Source organism: Epinephelus fuscoguttatus, linkage group LG20, assembly GCF_011397635.1.
Source record: "Epinephelus fuscoguttatus linkage group LG20, E.fuscoguttatus.final_Chr_v1".
NCBI lineage: Eukaryota > Metazoa > Chordata > Actinopteri > Perciformes > Serranidae > Epinephelus > Epinephelus fuscoguttatus.
Window position 1 is genome coordinate 36,456,603 of NC_064771.1, and position 17,725 is coordinate 36,474,327.

At 41.9% G+C, this 17,725-nt stretch overlaps 1 protein-coding gene across 9 annotated transcripts; it reads left to right on the plus strand.

Moving 5' to 3' along the window:
* Positions 1–294: 294 nt before the first annotated feature.
* Positions 295–17,725, plus strand: LOC125880649 (zinc finger protein 232-like). Of its 9 annotated transcripts, none has more exons than XM_049563314.1 (6): positions 295–431; positions 684–977; positions 1,143–1,675; positions 1,810–1,911; positions 3,389–3,636; positions 16,444–17,725. In XM_049563314.1, the coding sequence occupies exons 4-6, from the start codon at positions 1,841–1,843 to the stop codon at positions 17,703–17,705; spliced, it is 1,581 nt and encodes a 526-aa protein (XP_049419271.1). In that variant the 5' UTR covers positions 295–431; positions 684–977; positions 1,143–1,675; positions 1,810–1,840; the 3' UTR covers positions 17,706–17,725. The 9 variants fall into 9 exon arrangements, with proteins under 9 accessions (XP_049419271.1, XP_049419268.1, XP_049419264.1 ...); XM_049563311.1 differs by lacking the exon at positions 3,389–3,636 and adding an exon at positions 13,996–14,243; XM_049563307.1 differs by lacking the exon at positions 3,389–3,636 and adding an exon at positions 13,996–14,243 and having other exon boundaries at positions 1,143–1,273; positions 1,440–1,911.

Consider the following 17,725-nt stretch of genomic DNA (forward strand, 5'->3'; position numbering starts at 1 on the left):
CATCAGGAATAATAGAGATAATTTAGTTTTTGGTTGTTTGCTTTGTTACCTGTCAATCTACTTCTCCACACTCCACTCCAGTAGGGGGCGGTAATGCGCCTAAAATCTGTTTCGCCAACCGCCATTAAAAGCAAACGAAGAAGAAGAATAAACAGGAAGTGCCTGGTGATGCGCTGTTGGTGGTTCACCACTTTGTTATGAGAAGTTTGACAAATGGAGGATCATGCTTATTATTTAGAAGAAGAAAAAGCGAAGGAGCGGGAACTGTCACCGTCACGGAAGCGGAAACACGAAGAAGTAAAACGGAAGCGGGACAGACGGCGGCAGAAAACGAGGGTAAACATCGGTGTGGCCTTTCCTAAATGGAAATCTCTGATGAGGGAAAAATGTTTTCAAAGTGACGCTGAAGTTGCCTGTTTTCTGCTGGAAAGGTAAATTAACCCAGCAACATGTAAATACATTTTATAATAGAAGCTGACAACATTTACAAACTGTGTGTTAAAGTTTTAGTAGAAATCTAGGATTCATCGATATTTTTTATTTTTTTTGACTTTGTTTGTACTCTGAACAAAGCACACATTAACATTATTATTAAAATATTTCATATAAAAGTTATTATTATTACCATTGTTATTATTCCCAGGCATGCAGGTGTTACCAACCCATCCTTTATCCTCTTATAGGGCGGTGACCTTGTGGGCAACCTGTGAGGCTGTGACTCGTCCTTCATGGTGTATGTGGAGGGCAGCAGCTCTGTCTGGTGTCATGGTGAAGACACATGGAGCCAATAGTGATGGCAGCAGTAGGATGAAGTGTCGAGATGAGCTGTTAGACCTCATGAGACGGCCATGTTTGTTGTTTTGTGGTGAAGGTTGCATTAAAGCCATTGCTGGTGACCGCTAGAAGCTAAAATGAATGTTAATAAGCCAGCGTGTTCCCGACTACAGTTCGGAGCCGGTAAGCTGTCACTGAGAGAGGTGAGACAGGGGATATGAAAGATGCTGATTTACCTCCAAGCAGGTGTTAAAGGGGAACTGCGGCCATTTTTGAAATTCACACGTTATTTCTGTGGTCTCATAGTCTGGTAAGAGCATCCTGATGACGTGAGCCCAACATCCTCTCTCTTTGTGTTCTTTTCCCAGTTCTCGTGACTCAGAGAGAAGTCTTCCTCGTCAGACTCACCGCCATCATGCCGTGATTTCAGTCTGCTTTTGCTCGTCGTTCCTCCCTTTTCCCCTGCGGTTGTTCACTTTGTAACAGCTCATCGTGTTAAGTAAGTCATTACACCTTCACTTTGTGTAATTCATGGCTGGTTTAAAGAGGGTTTCTCCATGAGCGAGTCAGCTACACATCTACTGCTATCGTGGTGTCACCAGAACCAACCCGTTACCTGTTATTATGTCTAACACAAAGCTGCACCCCTGATCAAACCCCCCCAGGCTCCAGTCCCTCACATGAAGCTGGTTCTCCATTCTTGAATTGGACGTCTCTTTGACTGGATGGTGAAAACATTCAATCACTGCCAGGTTAGGAAACATGTTAGCATGCTCCTTCTACCACCATCAAACCTCCAAAGGATCCGAACTCCATGTAGGCTGCCACCTCATCCTCGGGCTGCAAAGGTTCATGGTTGGAGTCCTCCACGTCGGTGACCAACGTGACCACGGAGTCAAAGGTTACACTTGTGTCACTGACTTTCAAAATGAAAGGAACTGTGAAAATATTACACACATACTGCACCTTTTTACTTTGTTGTAGTCTGAAAAATAAAAAGTATATTTTTGTTCTTACCCACTGTTTATTCTCCAGCTATGCAAGAAGTATCGCAGTACCGATTCCCATGAGGAGAAAACCTTTACAGGTCACAGCTCCAGCAGTGTCGATCATTGGAGCCTCTAAAGGGACAGAAAGGCAAGTTAACATCATATCTCAGGAACAGAAGGGGAGACATTTGGTCAGATACTGAATTGGTGACTCTAATCTTGAAACTGTGCTGATTGTATCGTGTGGTGTAGGGCTGGGTGATATCACGAATATGTACGATATATCGATATATTTTCAAGCAAGATATAAATTTAGACAACACTGTTTATATCAAAAGAGGGTCAAGTTGTGTTACATGACACATACCAGTGTTCATCTCTCCTCTCTCACACTCACCGCACAGCTCCACCTCCCTCACTCACTCACAAGTTTTCCAGCAACACTTTTTAGAGCCGTAGCCTGACGTGCACCTCCCCAGAAACATAACTACACGTCACAGTGACGCAGACCTCCTGTCTGTCTCTGTGAGCTGAAACCATTTCCCTCAGTGGAAACAAAGCTTTGATTTACTTTAATTTCACAGATAAGAAACAATAAATTGTGAAGACAATAAAGCCTCCACACACTGTGTGTGATTTATCCTGGCTGAAATATGAGCAGAGGAAAAGTCTGCTAGCTGCTAGGCTGGTTTATACAATGTAAAATGCCATAGGCTTGTGCTAATAACGTTAGCATGTTGTATTTGTTTGGAAAACGTGTTTAGTATAAGACAGTTGTTTTGTCAGTGAACCTTGTGAGTTGTAATGGAGCTGAATTTTGTAACGTTACCTTTGTTAAATGTTGCTGTTGTCCCTGGTTTCATATGAGGAGAGGAGAAGTCAGCTAGCTGCTAGGCTAATTTATACAATGTAAAATGCCATAGGCTTGTGCTAATAACGTTAGCATGTTGTATTTGTGGGGAAAATGTATCCAGATAAAGACAAGTGTTTGTCTGTGAATGCTGCGAGTTATAGTGAAGCTGAGTTGTGTTTGATACTGTCTCTATGAAGCCATGTTTAATGTGTGTTTAATGTGTGTTTAACGTGTGTTTTGAATCAACTAAACTTTACAGCACTTCACAGAAACCCCGCTGCCAACCAGTGTTTCGGAGGTGTAACTGTTGTGCAGCTGTATATTTTCAAATAGAGTAAAAACAAAATCCTGTCTTTGCATTTTATTTTAATCACAGTCTGTTTTTATAAAACTGCTTGTGACATCTCAAATGTGGCTTTGACCTGCAGCTGAAAACATGGAGCCCATTTTGTAGAAAATAGCGAGACATATATCATGTATCATCAGTCAGCCTGTAAATGCCAAGATATGAATTTTTGTCCATATCGCCCAGCCCTACTGTTAAGCATCCACCTTTTAGAATATTTAGTTTCTGAGCAGCAACATCCATATTTAAAGCTTTGGCCACTGTCATGGCTACATCTGAGTCTGGATGGATGTGGATTTAAACTGTTACTGCAGCTTTCTGGTTCGTCGAGGCAAACAACCAAGAGGCAGTAACTGTAGTTTTTCATGTGCACTCAGGGTTGTTGTTGTAATAAATAACTGACAGGATGAATCTGTGTAATTACAGTTTCGGATGGCTTTACAAGAGAAACTGCAAAATCTACAGCGTCTACACCCTGAAATCTGATAAAGCCTCCGGGCACCTCTCCGAGTGGCAAACAAGGATTGTGAAGAGGAGGGTCACAGGTGAAGAGGGGATGCCTCAGTGGAGGAACCTTCAAACAGATGAAGAGTCCAGAAGGCTGGATGTGGTGCTCCCCACACCTGCAGCAGCCACATCAGGACTGGTCCAGAGACCTGTCAGGACAGATTCAGGTAAGAGACACACATCTGTTTGCCTTCACTGTAGAGTGTTAACTTAACTTGTAACTCTTAGTGTTGGTGAAATAACTAGAGGTGTGACGATCCATGGATCTTGATTAGTGTGCTGATTCAGTGATCAGTGATCCAGTATCATCACTGCAGAGTGAGAACATCGATTCATTTCATCACCTGTAGGATACACCTTTATTTTGAAAATCTGTGTCACTGTCAGACAGAGTCAGACAGATGATAACAAACAGACAAGAAGAAGACGATGATGCGGATAACGTTATTTACTCTGAAATTATATCAGGAGATTTCAGAGAAAATACAGGTGAACAGATGGAGCACATGCCGTATGTTAGCAATGTTGATATGAGGTAAAATACTCAGGAAACATGACGCACCTGCCAGTTGGGCATCTCACTCCGCTAACGTCTCACTACAGTAACATTAGCTGCTCTGTTTCAACCATGTTCGGCTGAAGAAATGTGCACGCAGCTGAAATTCAGCCACACTGTTCTGTCTAGAGACACAGTGACCATGTCAACGGTGAAGAGGAAGCATGAATAATACATGTGATTATGCTATGCTATATAAGCTATGAGTAGGGGAACAGTCTGCTAGCTGCTAGGCTATTATTCAAGTTTCAAGTTAAGTTTAACAAATGTAAAAATTTTGAAGACAACAAAAGATACTGACAGAATTAACTAGAATGATGCAAAAAGGAACCGTACAGCAAATATTTATGACTGAATAAGCTACAAGAAGAATGAAATGTTTTGAATTAAATATCCACAGTTTTTTATTATGACTTTAACACTAAAACATTTCTTATTCTTATTCTTCTAATTTTCATAGTATTTTAGATGAAATTGACACTGAATCATCACTGATCTCACCAACATAAAGTAATGATACCAGAGATATCAGTGTGAAGTCACAGCTGTCCATAATGTGCTCCCTGCAGATGTCCAGCTGTTGGTGATTCAAGATGTTCTCCCTGAGTGGAGCCCCAGCCTGGACCAGGAGAACCCAGAGCCCCTCCAAATAAAAGAGGAGCAGGAGGACCCAGTGCCCCTCAACATTAAAGAGGAGCAGGAGGAAGTGTGGAGCAGTCCAGAGGGAGAGCAGCTCAGTGGGCTGGAGGAGGCTGATATCACCAGGTTGACTTCTGTTACTGTGAAGAGTGAAGATGATGAAGAGAAACCTCAGTCCTCACTGCTTCATCAGAGCCAAACGGAGGACAGCAGAGAGACGGAGCCTCCAACCAGCAGCTCAGCTACGCAGATAAAAACAGAAACTGATGGAGAGGACTGTGGAGGATCAGAACCAGCCAGAAACCTTGATCCACATGGTCATTCACAACCAAATACTGATGATGAGAAGGCATCAGACTCTTCTGAGACTGAAGACAGTGACATTGATTGGCAGGAACCCATGTCAGATTCTGGGTCTGAGACTGAAGACAGTGTCAGTGGTTGGAAGGAGACCAGGACAGCTGAGTCTGCTGTAAATGTTCTGAAATATAAAGAAACCCCTGTAAGTGATGACGGATGTGACGTTGGCAAAAAATCCTTCAGCTTCTTTGACTGTACTAAACGATGTTACCACAGAGGGTTTCTGCAGAGACACATGAAATTTCATTTTGGAAAAAGGTCCTCCAGATGTTCGGTCAGTAAGAAATGTTTTAGAGTGGAACAAAAAGTGGATTCACAGAGGAGCGACGACACAGAAGAGAAACTATTTGGTTGTGATGTTTGTGGGAGAAAAATCTGAAGGTGCACATGAGAATTCACACAGGAGAGAAACCATTTGGTTGTGTTGTGTGTGGGAAAAGATTTACACAACAGGGGAATATGAAGAGTCATATGAAAGTTCACAAAGGAGAGAAACCATTTCAATGTGATTTGTGTGGGAAAAAATTTGGTCTACAGCAGCACTGGCTCTAACACATGAGAGTCCACACAGGAGAGAAACCGTTTGGTTGTGATGTTTGTGGGAAAAGATTTTCATTGCAGATATGTGTGAAGGCGCACATGAGAATCCATGCAGGAGAAAAACCATTTGGCTGTGGCATTTGTGGTAAGAGATTTATCAGATGTGTCTTAATAATCACAGGAGAGTCCACTCAGGAGAGAAACCATTTGGTTGTGATGTCTGTGGGAAAACATTTACAGTGCAGAGAAGTTTAAAGACTCACATGAGACTCCACACAGGAGATAGACCATTTAGTTGTGACATTTGTGGGAAAAGATTTACAGAGCAGGGAAGTCTGAAGATACACGTCAGTGTTCATACAGGAGAGAAACCCTTTGGTTGTGACGATTGTAGGAAAAGATTCACAGTCAAGATAAGTCTGAAGAGACACATGAGAGTCCATGCAGAAGAGAATTAATTTGGTTGAGAAGTGAGATAGACAAGAGTCCACACAAGAGAGGAACCATTTGATTGTAATGTCCGTGGGAAAAGATTTGCAGTGGAGGGAAGTCTTAGGAGACACACACCATATACAAAGTATTCCGATCAGTTTGTTGTGAAAGAGCGCTGAAGTAAATGTGTCCATAAAAACCACAACAGTTTGCCTCGTCCTTCATTGTATCATTATCTTTTGTGTTTGATGTTAAATAGGTAAAATGTTGCCTATGTTAAAGTTGTTGTAAATGAGAGGGAAGGGAAAGATGATTCTAAACATCTGGTAAATCTTTATCAACAGCAATAGCAGCACTTCACCCACGATTAGTGTGTGGTGGTATCTGTATCAGCAGAGAACCTGCCCTCTGCCTGTATTTTCTTATTTGTGCTAATGTAAGTCTAAAGGAAAAATTATTTTTGGGCCCATTGGCGTCACATGATGGACCCCGGAAATTACAGTACCACTGTTTGGCTGTGAAGAAAATTTTTTCAGTCATTTTGTCAGCTTGATCTTGTAATATACACTTTTTCCCACAGATGTGTGAAGCTTTAACCCCATTCATCTCACCGGTAGTTAACGGGCACCAGCACTAAACTATTAACAACTGTAGTATTAAGAAGCTTCGACGTTACTGGTTCCTCTATCTGTAGCTGTTAGCTCAATTGATCGTAACTGTTAATCGAATTGATTCAGAAAATCAGTAGCGATACCCAGCCCTGGAAAGAACGTTTCTCTGAGTCACTGCTTGTTCTTGTTAATGCTGCTCCCTGTCTTCATTCACTCTCCAGCTCACTTGACCACAGCTGCTCTCTCACTCTTGTTGAGCTGAGGAGGAGGAGTTCAAATGTTGTGTTAACAAACAGTAACAAAGGGCAGATTTTTAGTTGCGTGTAGGCTCTACGCAGAGCCTGCTCTGTAACCTCCGCAAGTGGCCCCCGCAATCGTAAGCATTTAAACTTGTGCCGTGGAGTGTCTGCGTCACTCTGAGATTACACCTCCAAGAAACACTAGTCAGCAGTGTTAAGTTTCACACCTAAAACACACATAAAACATGGGTTAGCTGCGACAGTATTAAATACAAGTACAAAATTTGGCTCCATTGTAACTCGCAAGATTGACGGACAAAAAAAATTGTCTCATGCTAGACATGTTTTTCCCGGGAGATGCACGATAATGTCATCGGTATCAGTAGATAACGTGTGAAGTGCTTATGATTTGGTTACAAACTTCTTGGTGCAGAAGGACTGACAACATAGCACTAAATGGTGATACCGCTGTGTGAAGATGATATTCAGAATCACCATAAAGTAACCAGACACCCAAATAAGTTTGTAATGTCAGGAGGATCCTGATCAGATGCCTGAACCACCTCAACTGACCCCTTTTGACACAAAGGAGCAGCGGCTCTACTCCGAGCTCCCTCCAGATGTCTGACTCCTCCCCCTATCTCTAAGGCTGAGCCCAGACACCCTACAGAGGAAACTCATTTCAGCTGCTTGTATCCGTGACCTCATTCTTTCAGTCACTACCCAGAGCTCATGACCATAGGTGAGGGTTGGGACGGAGATGGACCAGGAACTCGAAAGCTCTGCCTCCCAGCTCAGCTCCCTCTTCACCACAATGATCCATGGTGATCACCGATTCACTCACTCCATTCACTCACAGGTAAACAAGACCTTGAGATACTTCAACTCCCCCACTTGAGGCAGTAACTCTTCCCCAACCCAGAGGGATGAATCCACTGTTTTCCGGCAGAGAACCATGGCCTCAGACTTGGAGGTGCTGACTCTCATCCTGACCGCTTCACACTTGGCTGCAAACAAACAAACTTGGCTGGACATACTGAATAACAAAACAGTTAGGCCAACGTATAGGTTACCGTTACAGTCTGTGAAAGTCTATGTAGCATGTACTCTGAAGCTCAGAGGAGTGAATCCATGCGTTCAGAGTTTAGTCACTTACGACACTGCACCATCCTGACCAGGGTAAATCCAGAGGCTGCTGCCTGATGAGGTTCTTCACAGAAAAAAACTGCTGTAAATCCAAAGGAAGATGCCAAAAAAACCCTACAATGCCTGAGGATGAGTCCCGCAGTGCTCTGTTGTCCTCTTCTAATGTAGCGTTATCCTCTCTTGATCCACTGACCAATAGAAACTCAACCACTAAGCTAGCTAACGGCTAGCGAGCTAAAGTCCACACTAGTTTAAAGCTGCTGAAGTAATTAGCTAGATGCTAGTGGGCTAATGGAAGATGTTTATTTCACTTCATGTCGGCCCACTTTTCCAGCTCAGCTCCATGAATCTGTTTCTCCAGGGTTGCCAGGTCTGACCTTTTATTTCTTCTTCGCCCACTGATAGGCTGACAGCTTAACAAACTAATTGACCCTTCACTAAGCCCCACCCCTGGACACAGACCGGCCAATCATAACGTAGCATCAGACCGTCTCACACCAGGGTCCAACAACAACTCAGCTGTGCTCCATTGACTCTAATTCAGTCGTTTCAGATTTCCTTCATCTTCAGGCTGGTTTTGTGGATGTGGAGCTAAATGTTGTGTCTGGGGCACGTCGTGTATTAACGATACTCGTTACCTGGAGAGGTTGGAAAAAGATATACGTTTCTTCCCTGTTCCAAAACCAAAATCAAACCCTGAAAAGTGTAGGGTTAGCTAGCTAGCTACTGAAGATATAGCCTGCTGAATGTATACACATGCTGCTTTTGCTGTTTAATGATTATAACAGTGAAACAAAGACCGACCCTGCTGCACAGGAACCAGTGAAGGGAAGCAGGGAGACTTTGCTCATATTCAACCAGCTGTGTGTCATCAGATGAACGTTGTTTGACTTCCCTCGGAGCTCCCCAACAGTCGGCGGTGGAGGTCCAGGTGCTGGCAGCAGCACAGCACTGAAGCCAAACGCCGTTCATCTGCACACACTGTGATGCCACACAGCTGATTGAATATGAACAAAGTTTCCCTTTATATTCATTGTGTTGTATGGTGATCAGCAGTGATGTGGTGGCTCACTTTTACACTGTGATCTAATTTTGGCTTAGGAAAGGAGTGTACAACTTTAAACGGTAGTATTTTGTATTTATTTTACTGCCCATTTTTGATTTTTTTTTTTATTACACCATTTATCACAGCCAGTAAAAAAGAACCCCAGAAATTTCTTGTTTGACTCAAATTTTCAACGGTCCTTGGACACATTGTGTGTGACAAACGTCAGAAAAAAAAAGTTTAAAATGGTGATATTTCACCAAAATCACTTTATCCTACATCTCATTTCAAATCTGGCCAAAAATAAATTGTTTGCATGAACTAACCAGCATGCATGACAAGAGCGAAAAACAGGGTTGTTTTTTTTTCAAACTCCAGGGTTTCGTCTTCAACTTTTAAATTTCTAACATCAAAGGGTGAGTTTTATAAATCTCATAGCCTAACTAATTTATAGTGGAGGGAGGGTCATGCACTTTCCGTCAGTCACTCAGGGAGGCTCAAAGACAAATATTTGTAGCTTTGGGGAGGCTTAAAAAATAAAATAGGAAGCTTTATTGTCATTATATATTAAATATAATGAGATTACAGGTGCCACTCTGTTAGTGTTTTTAGAAACAAGTCAAACAAGACAACCAGCCAAACATGACATCAACACAGCTATATAATAGCAAAATATTAAGAACTGATAAAACTGATAATAGAATAAATAATAATGATAATAAGATAAATTAAATTAAATTAAAAGAGGTCACACCACAGTCACCTCTCCTCTGATAAGTTAAGAACAACAAACTTTTGTTCTACAACATGTCGATCACAAATCCTTGAATATAACAACAACTCTTCGCAGTCTGTTGAGAAATATAAACGTTATATTGTTTTTTATTCAGAAAAATCGCGGCTCTTCTGTTCACTATTTATTTCCAGGCAAGTTCTGTCATCTCCAAAATGGCGGCGGCGTTAACGTACGATTTAGAGGCTCGTGGCGCATCTACGTTTCTAAAGTTAAAAGAGATTTTCAGAGCGGAGACTGTTGAAGCCGGTTCCACTAGTGTCTGTGGAGGCCCGGGTGGGAATGACCTTTTCATTTTCAGAGTTGGACCAGATTTCAGAGATGAGTTTTATCTTCCCATCCAGCACGTGGCGGAAATGCAACATTTGGACCAGCCGCCATTAAAACACCAACGAAGAAGAAGAAGAAGAAGAAGCAGGCAAAGAAGAAGAAATAACCGGAAGTACTTGGCTGCTGCGGTGCTGCTAATGGCTAACCGCTTTGACAGCCCAGATTTTGACAAATGGAGGATCATAATTATTATTTAGCAGAAGAGAAAGCGAAGGAGCGGGAACCGTCACCGTCACGGAAGCGGAAACACAAAGAAGAAAAACGGAATCGGGTCATTCGGCTGCAGAAAACGAGGGTAAACATCGGTGTGGCCTTTCCTAAATGGAAATCTCTGATGAGGGAAAAATGTTTTCAAAGTGACGCTGACGTTGCCTGTTTTCTGTTGGAAAGGTAAATTAACTTAGCACAAAGGTTTGTGTTGTAAAAGGTTTAATCTCCAGATTATAAACGATTTAGTTGAAGGATCCTCTGAGTCTAACATATTTAAATGAAATGCGTGGAGAAAAGACCTGACAGAGGATTTCCCCTCAGAGGACTGGGAGCAACAAACACAAACTGTCGACTCTGATTGCTGCAACATAACTGGTTGATGAGGACGTGTGTGACACCAGAATATATATATATATAATTACGCTATCCCAGACCTGTGTATTAGGTATAGTCAGGAGAACGGGATCTCTTGGGTCAGGATATAAATCCTTTATAATGTACAAACAAACCAAACCAAAAGTCAACAACAACAACAACAACAACAACAGAGACATTTTTTTTTAACTTTTTTTTTTAAATAACAGAATTAAAAACAAAAACCAATCCACAGCAGACTGTTTTTAGTTTATGACAATTCCCTTTTTCCTGTTAAGATGAAAAACAGAAGTCTCATAGGTTTTTTTTCCTTTCATTTTAAACCAAAAACTTAACAACATGGTCCATTTATTGTTTGTTGTCAAATGGAAAAAACAAAAAATATGATAGCTGCTGGTCGGGCCCGGCAATTTTAGGCAATTCTGAGCAACAAGAGGCAGAATAAGAAGACAACAAGGAAGTCGCCATTATAATGTACATTTTGCATCAGCTGAGGCTTGAACTCACAACCTCTGACTCCAAAGAGCATCTTCTATCTGACGGAGCTAATTAGCAAGAAACAACTCATCTGTGGCTTCACAAATTGACTAAGCCAGCCACCAGGGTGACAGCAGCTGTCAAGGCAGATTTCAAACTGCCGTCATAAATTCACTTATCAAGACAAAAATCTGAAAATACACATATTGCATCTAGACAGCATGGAGATGTTGTTAGTTTGTTTTTTTAACAATGACTGATTTACTCCATAAGTGAAAAACTGATGTGTAAAGATGCTCTATTCCCATTGACAGCAATGGATCACATGACGACAGAATTCAAAATGCTGTCAAAAATTCAGTTTTTGATATCAAATTCTGATATTTGCCAAACATCATCTACCGTGCCTCCAAAATTTTGTTAATTTTTTTCATGAACATTGAAAACTTATTTAGCGAGAATTTGCATGTATATGTTTACAGTACCGTTTACAGTCAAACTTCTTGATGCACTGTAGGCTCAATTTTTGATAAATCAAAAATCTGTGAGGATAGTTTTTGTAGGACAGTCTGAAGATGCTCTGTAGCAAGTTTGGTGTCAATTGAGCAAAAATTGTGGGAGGAGATAGGTTTAAGAAGTTTTACAGTTTTTGAAAAAACACAGTGATGAACTTCATAATTTTTAATAGGTTTAAATGTACAAAAGTTTCTTCAGTATTGGGGCTGCAGTTTGATCAAAGTTGTGAAGTTGTAGCATATACAGTCGATTTGTTGTGTCAACGTTTTGAACTTTAGACGCTTGCTGTAGTGCCACCATCAGGACTATTGACTTGTGTTTGCAGCTGAGGCAGTCTGGCATAGGACTGGACCTTTGTGCAAAGTCTGGGGATGTTTGGCGCATGGGAAGTATGATTTCCTCGGAAGAGGAAGCAGAAAGAATGAGCAGGAAAACAAGAGGGTCCTGGCAGGACACTGGATCCAAAGATATTCATTCTAGGTTTACAGATATTGCTGTCTTAAATCTTTATTTACTGCTCACAAAAAGAGTTATCTCACTATATTGGAAAAAGACCGGTAAACCAAAGTTCATTAATTGGAGTAAAGAGTTATCCATAACTCTACCTCTGGAAAAGATTAAATACATCATGAAAGGGAATCAGTCACTCTTTGAAATCATCTGGGGTCCTTTTCCACAATATATGAGAGTGCTGGTTTAAGTATTGTGATAAATGTGGCGACGAGATGTGAATGTAGTCGTCCTCTGCAGTTGCTTGAACCTGACCTGATTGTAGTGGTATGTCCCATGTGAACTATGTCTTTGTGTTTGATACAAGGTACAAACAATAACAATGAAAGCATGATGTGAATATAACAGTATTGGAACCCTCTGTGGAAAACAGAGAAACCTCCCTTTTCTATCAGTTTGTTTTATTTTATTACGTATAATTTATTGTTTTTGTTTTTGTTGTTTGCATTTTGTTATCTTTAATAGCCCCCGTTGTTTGCGACATTCTTCTGGATGAGATAACAGTTGCTTCTGATAAGATATTTGAAAATTAATAAAGATATTGCTGCAAAATATGAGCCTAGCAACCTTTAAATACATTTTGTTTTTTAATAGAACCATTTCACCCCGAATCTGTGTTTAAAATATCAAAGTGTGAACATTTCCAGGATTTTGATTTTACATTTATGATCCCAAGATGAATTTATCTGTGTTGTTTGGTCCCAAAAGAGGCGGTGACGTCACTGAGATCAGCCCTCAGCTGCTGCATATTACTGCCAGTGAAGTGTAGACAAGATGCTTTGGAGCTCATGTCAGCTGTAGCTGTTTTCATTGTTTGTCTGCTGTGTACAAACAAATGTGTTGGTTACTAACTTTCATTAATGGATACAGGTTGTACTTTGTGTTCAGAATCTATTTCAATAGATTTAAAAAAAAAAATGATTTTAGCACATTGTTCATCCAAAATGAAAAGGACCCATTGACATCTCCTGATTAAGCCTTTTTTAAATTGATGCACTTTATTGTCTTTAAATTTGACATGTTCTATATGTGTGTGTGACTGTGTCATGGAGCACTCATTTTCTTATCTTGCTGTTGTTCCTCCAGCCACGCGAGAAGCATCGCAGCACCGACGACCATGAAGAGAAAACATTCACAGGTCACAGCTCCAGCAGTGTCGAGCTCTGGATCTTCCAGTGGGACAGAAAGGCAAGTCTTCACATTGAGATAACTGTGCTGTTCTAATATGTTTTGGGTTGGGTATCGTTTGGATCATTTTCCAGCAGCCGGAGCCAAAATGATACAGTTACCTAAAAGGAGCCTGAACTGACACTTAAAAAATAAAAAGCAGAAAACAACAGCCGACAACATTTTTAAATGCAAAGTCAAATTTGAACTTGCAATTGAACAATGTATTATATCTTAACAGTTTAAAGTATACTTAATATATAAAAGAATTAATAAATTACACTTAAACAAATTCACCTGTTAAGTAAAACCTAACCCTATAATAGTCCAGTACTAAATAACTGTTACACTACTAATAACAGCAAAATATATTTTTAGTTGGGATCAACAATCGTCTCCATAACGCACTAGAGTCTCAGACAGACGTGTAACAGGGGCAGCTGAGATTTTCGCGACACACAGTCTAGTCTAGTTTTTACAGTCTGTGTTTTGTAATGATTCAAGTAATTATTCATTCCCATGTGCACTCAGGGTTGTTGTTGTAATAAATAACTGACAGGATGAATCTGTGTAATTACAGTTTCGGACGGCTTTACAAGAGAAACGGCAAAATCTACAGCGTCTACACCCTGAAATCTGATAAAGCCTCCGGGCACCTCTCTGAGTGGCAAACAAGGATTGTGAAGAGGAGGGTCACAGGTGAAGAGGGGATGCCTCAGTGGAGGAACCTTCAAACAGATGAAGAGCCCAGAAGGCTGGATGTGGTGCCCCCCACACCTGCAGCAGCCACATCAGGACTGGTCCAGAGACCTGTCAGGACAGATTCAGGTAAGAGACACACATCTGTTTGCCTTCACTTAACCTGTAACTCTTACGCCAGAATTCCACTGGATGCGTGTCCGTTGTGGAACAGCTGCGCTGGTTATCCACTGCGTGCTTTGCCGTCCGTCAACACCCACTGGCCGCGTTTGCTGTGCGGAGCATAATGGTGCGATATAACAAGATGTCGTTTCTATAAACAGAACCACAAAACCAGAGGAGTAGTAGGAAGACATCGGGGTGCACCTCCATGATTAAAATCTCCTCGTCCATGGTGTCAACGGGGTGAAATGACGTCTGAAAACCTCTGACCTGTTGACTTCAGGCCTGCCTCCACCCTTTATGATGTTCTCAAGGTGTAGTGCAGGGAAATATGATCCGCTGTGAACGCTGTGTATTTTTTTTTTGAAAATTAACTGGATGTTTATTTTGTTTCTGCGCACGACTTCCTGCCCCGCACGATCTGCTCTGTGCTGAATTGTTGCATTGTGCTCCGGCGTCCACATTGACAGCACATACATTGACTAGAATTGAAACGTATCGGCTTCGCTGCCGTTCCAGAGCACAGACGCAACCAGCACGCATCTGGTGGAATTTGGGGGTTAGTGTTGGTGAAATAAAACGTCTATTGATGCATTCGTTGTAACGATCCAGTATCATCACTGCAGAGTGAGAACATCGATTCATTTCATCACCTGTGGGATACACCTTCATTTTGAAAATCTGTGTCACTGTCAGACAGAGTCAGGCAGATGATGGCAAGCGGACAAGAAGAAGACAGTGAGGATAACGTTATTTACTCAAGAATTATATCAGGAGTTTGGAAATATTTTTGATTTAATAGAATATACAGGTGAACACGGAGCACATGCCGTATGTCAACAAATGCTGATACGAGGTAAAATAGTCAGGAAACATGACGCACCTGCCGGCCGGGCATCTCACTCCGATAACTTCTTCAACAATGTTCAGCTGAAAAACATACACGCAGGCTGCTCTGTTCTGTCAGGAGATGCAGTGACTTAAACCACCAGTGAGTAAGAAAAATATAAATAATACATGTGATTAGTTAAGTTATGAGTAGAGGAAAAGTCTGCTAGCTGCCAGGCTAAATTATGCAACCAAAACATGCCTTAGCTAATTACAGGTAACTAGCAGAAACAACTGTTTTGTCTGTGAACTTTGGCAGTTCCTTAAATGATCTTGTTTTATGGCTGCAGGGAGAAGTTTGTCTTCAGGGTTTGGGTTAAAATGAAACAATTTCTGACAGAAAGCCCTGAAGTACATTTTGAGCATCAAACACTTCATTTTCTGCATTCTGGTGATATTTTCTGCATCAGTTTATGGTGGAAATGTCTCAATTTATGTCAAGGAAAACACAATATTCTGGTGGTATGTGACAGATCAAAATAAAAGTATAATACAGTAAGACTCGCAGGCATTCAATGTTGCTTTCAATCTTTATTCTCCTGTAAAACAACTTTTCTTTAATGTTATCCCGGCTAAATCAACAGTTTTACTGCGTGTAAGTGAGGGACCGTCTGCTGTGAGGTTTAAATGGTTCTGGGTGTACAGAGTAGAAGCAACGACACACCTGATGACAATTTCTAGATATTACAAGATCAGAGACATGTAGCGGCTGCAGCTCAGCGCTCCTCCTCTCCTCCTCTGTGCTCTTTGTGCACGGCATGTTTGTGCAGTATCAAACTGCATGTCAGATTTTTGTAAATGAACTATCAGAGCTGCACGGGTACATCTTCAGTGATGAACCCTGAGGTCATCGGGTGTTTAGGGTCTCTCGAACATCAGAGACTCTCGCTTGGGTTGATCAGGCCTCAGCTTGTGCACTAGCTGCACTCGCCCCTCGTCTCTCCCATGATGCAGAGTGCAGAGTAAGCCCTACAGAGGGAATCCCCTGCAGAGCCTCTGCACCCTACCGTCTCAGGCAAGCACCTTGCCTTCCAGCCTCATCTGTGTCAGTCACTGACTAGGTCCCCACACTAACCCCTCTTGCGAACGACAGTCTCCTCCTTACGGTCCTGTTCAGAAGTAAATATCCGCAGTTCTTTTTTAAGACTTTAATACTTAAAATGTTCTATATTTCTAGATGAAACTAACACTGCTGAGGATCATCACTGATCTCACCAACATCAAGTAATGATAGCAGAGATATGTGAAGTCACAGTTGTCCATAATGTGCTCCCTGCAGATGTCCAGCAGCTGTTGGTGATTCAAGATGTTCCCCCTGAGTGGAGCCCCAGCCTGGACCAGGAGGACCCAGAGCCCCTCCAAATAAAAGAGGAGCAGGAGGACCCAGTGCCCCTCAACATTAAAGAGGAGCAGGAGGACCCAGAGCCCCTCCACATCAAAGAGGAGCAGGAGGACCCAGGGCCCCTCCACATTAAAGAGGAGCAGGAGGAAGTGTGGAGCAGTCCAGAGGGAGAGCAGCTCAGTGGGCTGGAGGAGGCTGATATCACCAGGTTGACTTCTGTTACTGTGAAGAGTGAAGATGATGAAGAGAAACCTCAGTCCTCACTGCTTCATCAGAGCCAAACGGAGGACAGCAGAGACACAGAGCCTCCAACCAGCAGCTCAGCTATGCAGATAAAAACAGAAACTGATGGAGAGGACTGTGGAGGATCAGAACCAGCCAGGAACCTTGATCCACATGGTCATTCACAACCAAATACTGATGATGAGAAGGCATCAGACTCTTCTGAGACTGAAGACAGTGACATTGATTGGCAGGAACCCATGTCAGATTCTGGATCTGAGACTGACTACAGTGTCAGTGGTTGGAAGGAGACCAGGACAGCTGAGTCTGCTGTAAATGTTGAGGGATGTGATGTTGGCCAAAAATCCTCGAGCGTCTTTCAGTATAGTAAACAGTTAAACTACAGGGGGTTTGTTCAGAGACACATGAAAGCTCATTTTGGAAAAAGGTCCTCCAGATGTTCGGTCAGTAAGAAATGTTTTAGAGTGAAGGAAAACGTAGATGCACAGGTGAGCGACGACGCAGAAGAGAAACTGTTTGGTTGTGATGTTTGTGGGAAAACATTTAGACAACAGGGAAATCTGAAGGCACACATGAGAGTTCACACAGGAGAGAAACCATTTGGTTGTGATGTTTGTGGGAAAAGATTTAACCAGCAGGGAAACCTGAGGACGCACATGAGGATCCACACAGGAGAGAAACCATTCGAATGTAAGTTTTGTAAGAAAAGATTTGGAATACAGCATCACTGGCACTCACACGTGAGAACCCACACAGGAGAGAAACCGTTTGAATGTGACGTGTGTGGGAGTAGATTTAACCAGCAGGGAGGTTTGACAAGACACATGAGAACCCACACAGGAGAGAAACCGTTTGGCTGTGATGTGTGTGGGAAAAGATTTCTACGGAAGGGAAATATGAAGAGACACATGCAGAGTCGATATTGTACTGTTCAGGTTGTTGTGAAAGATCAATAAAGAAAATGTGTTGATAACAA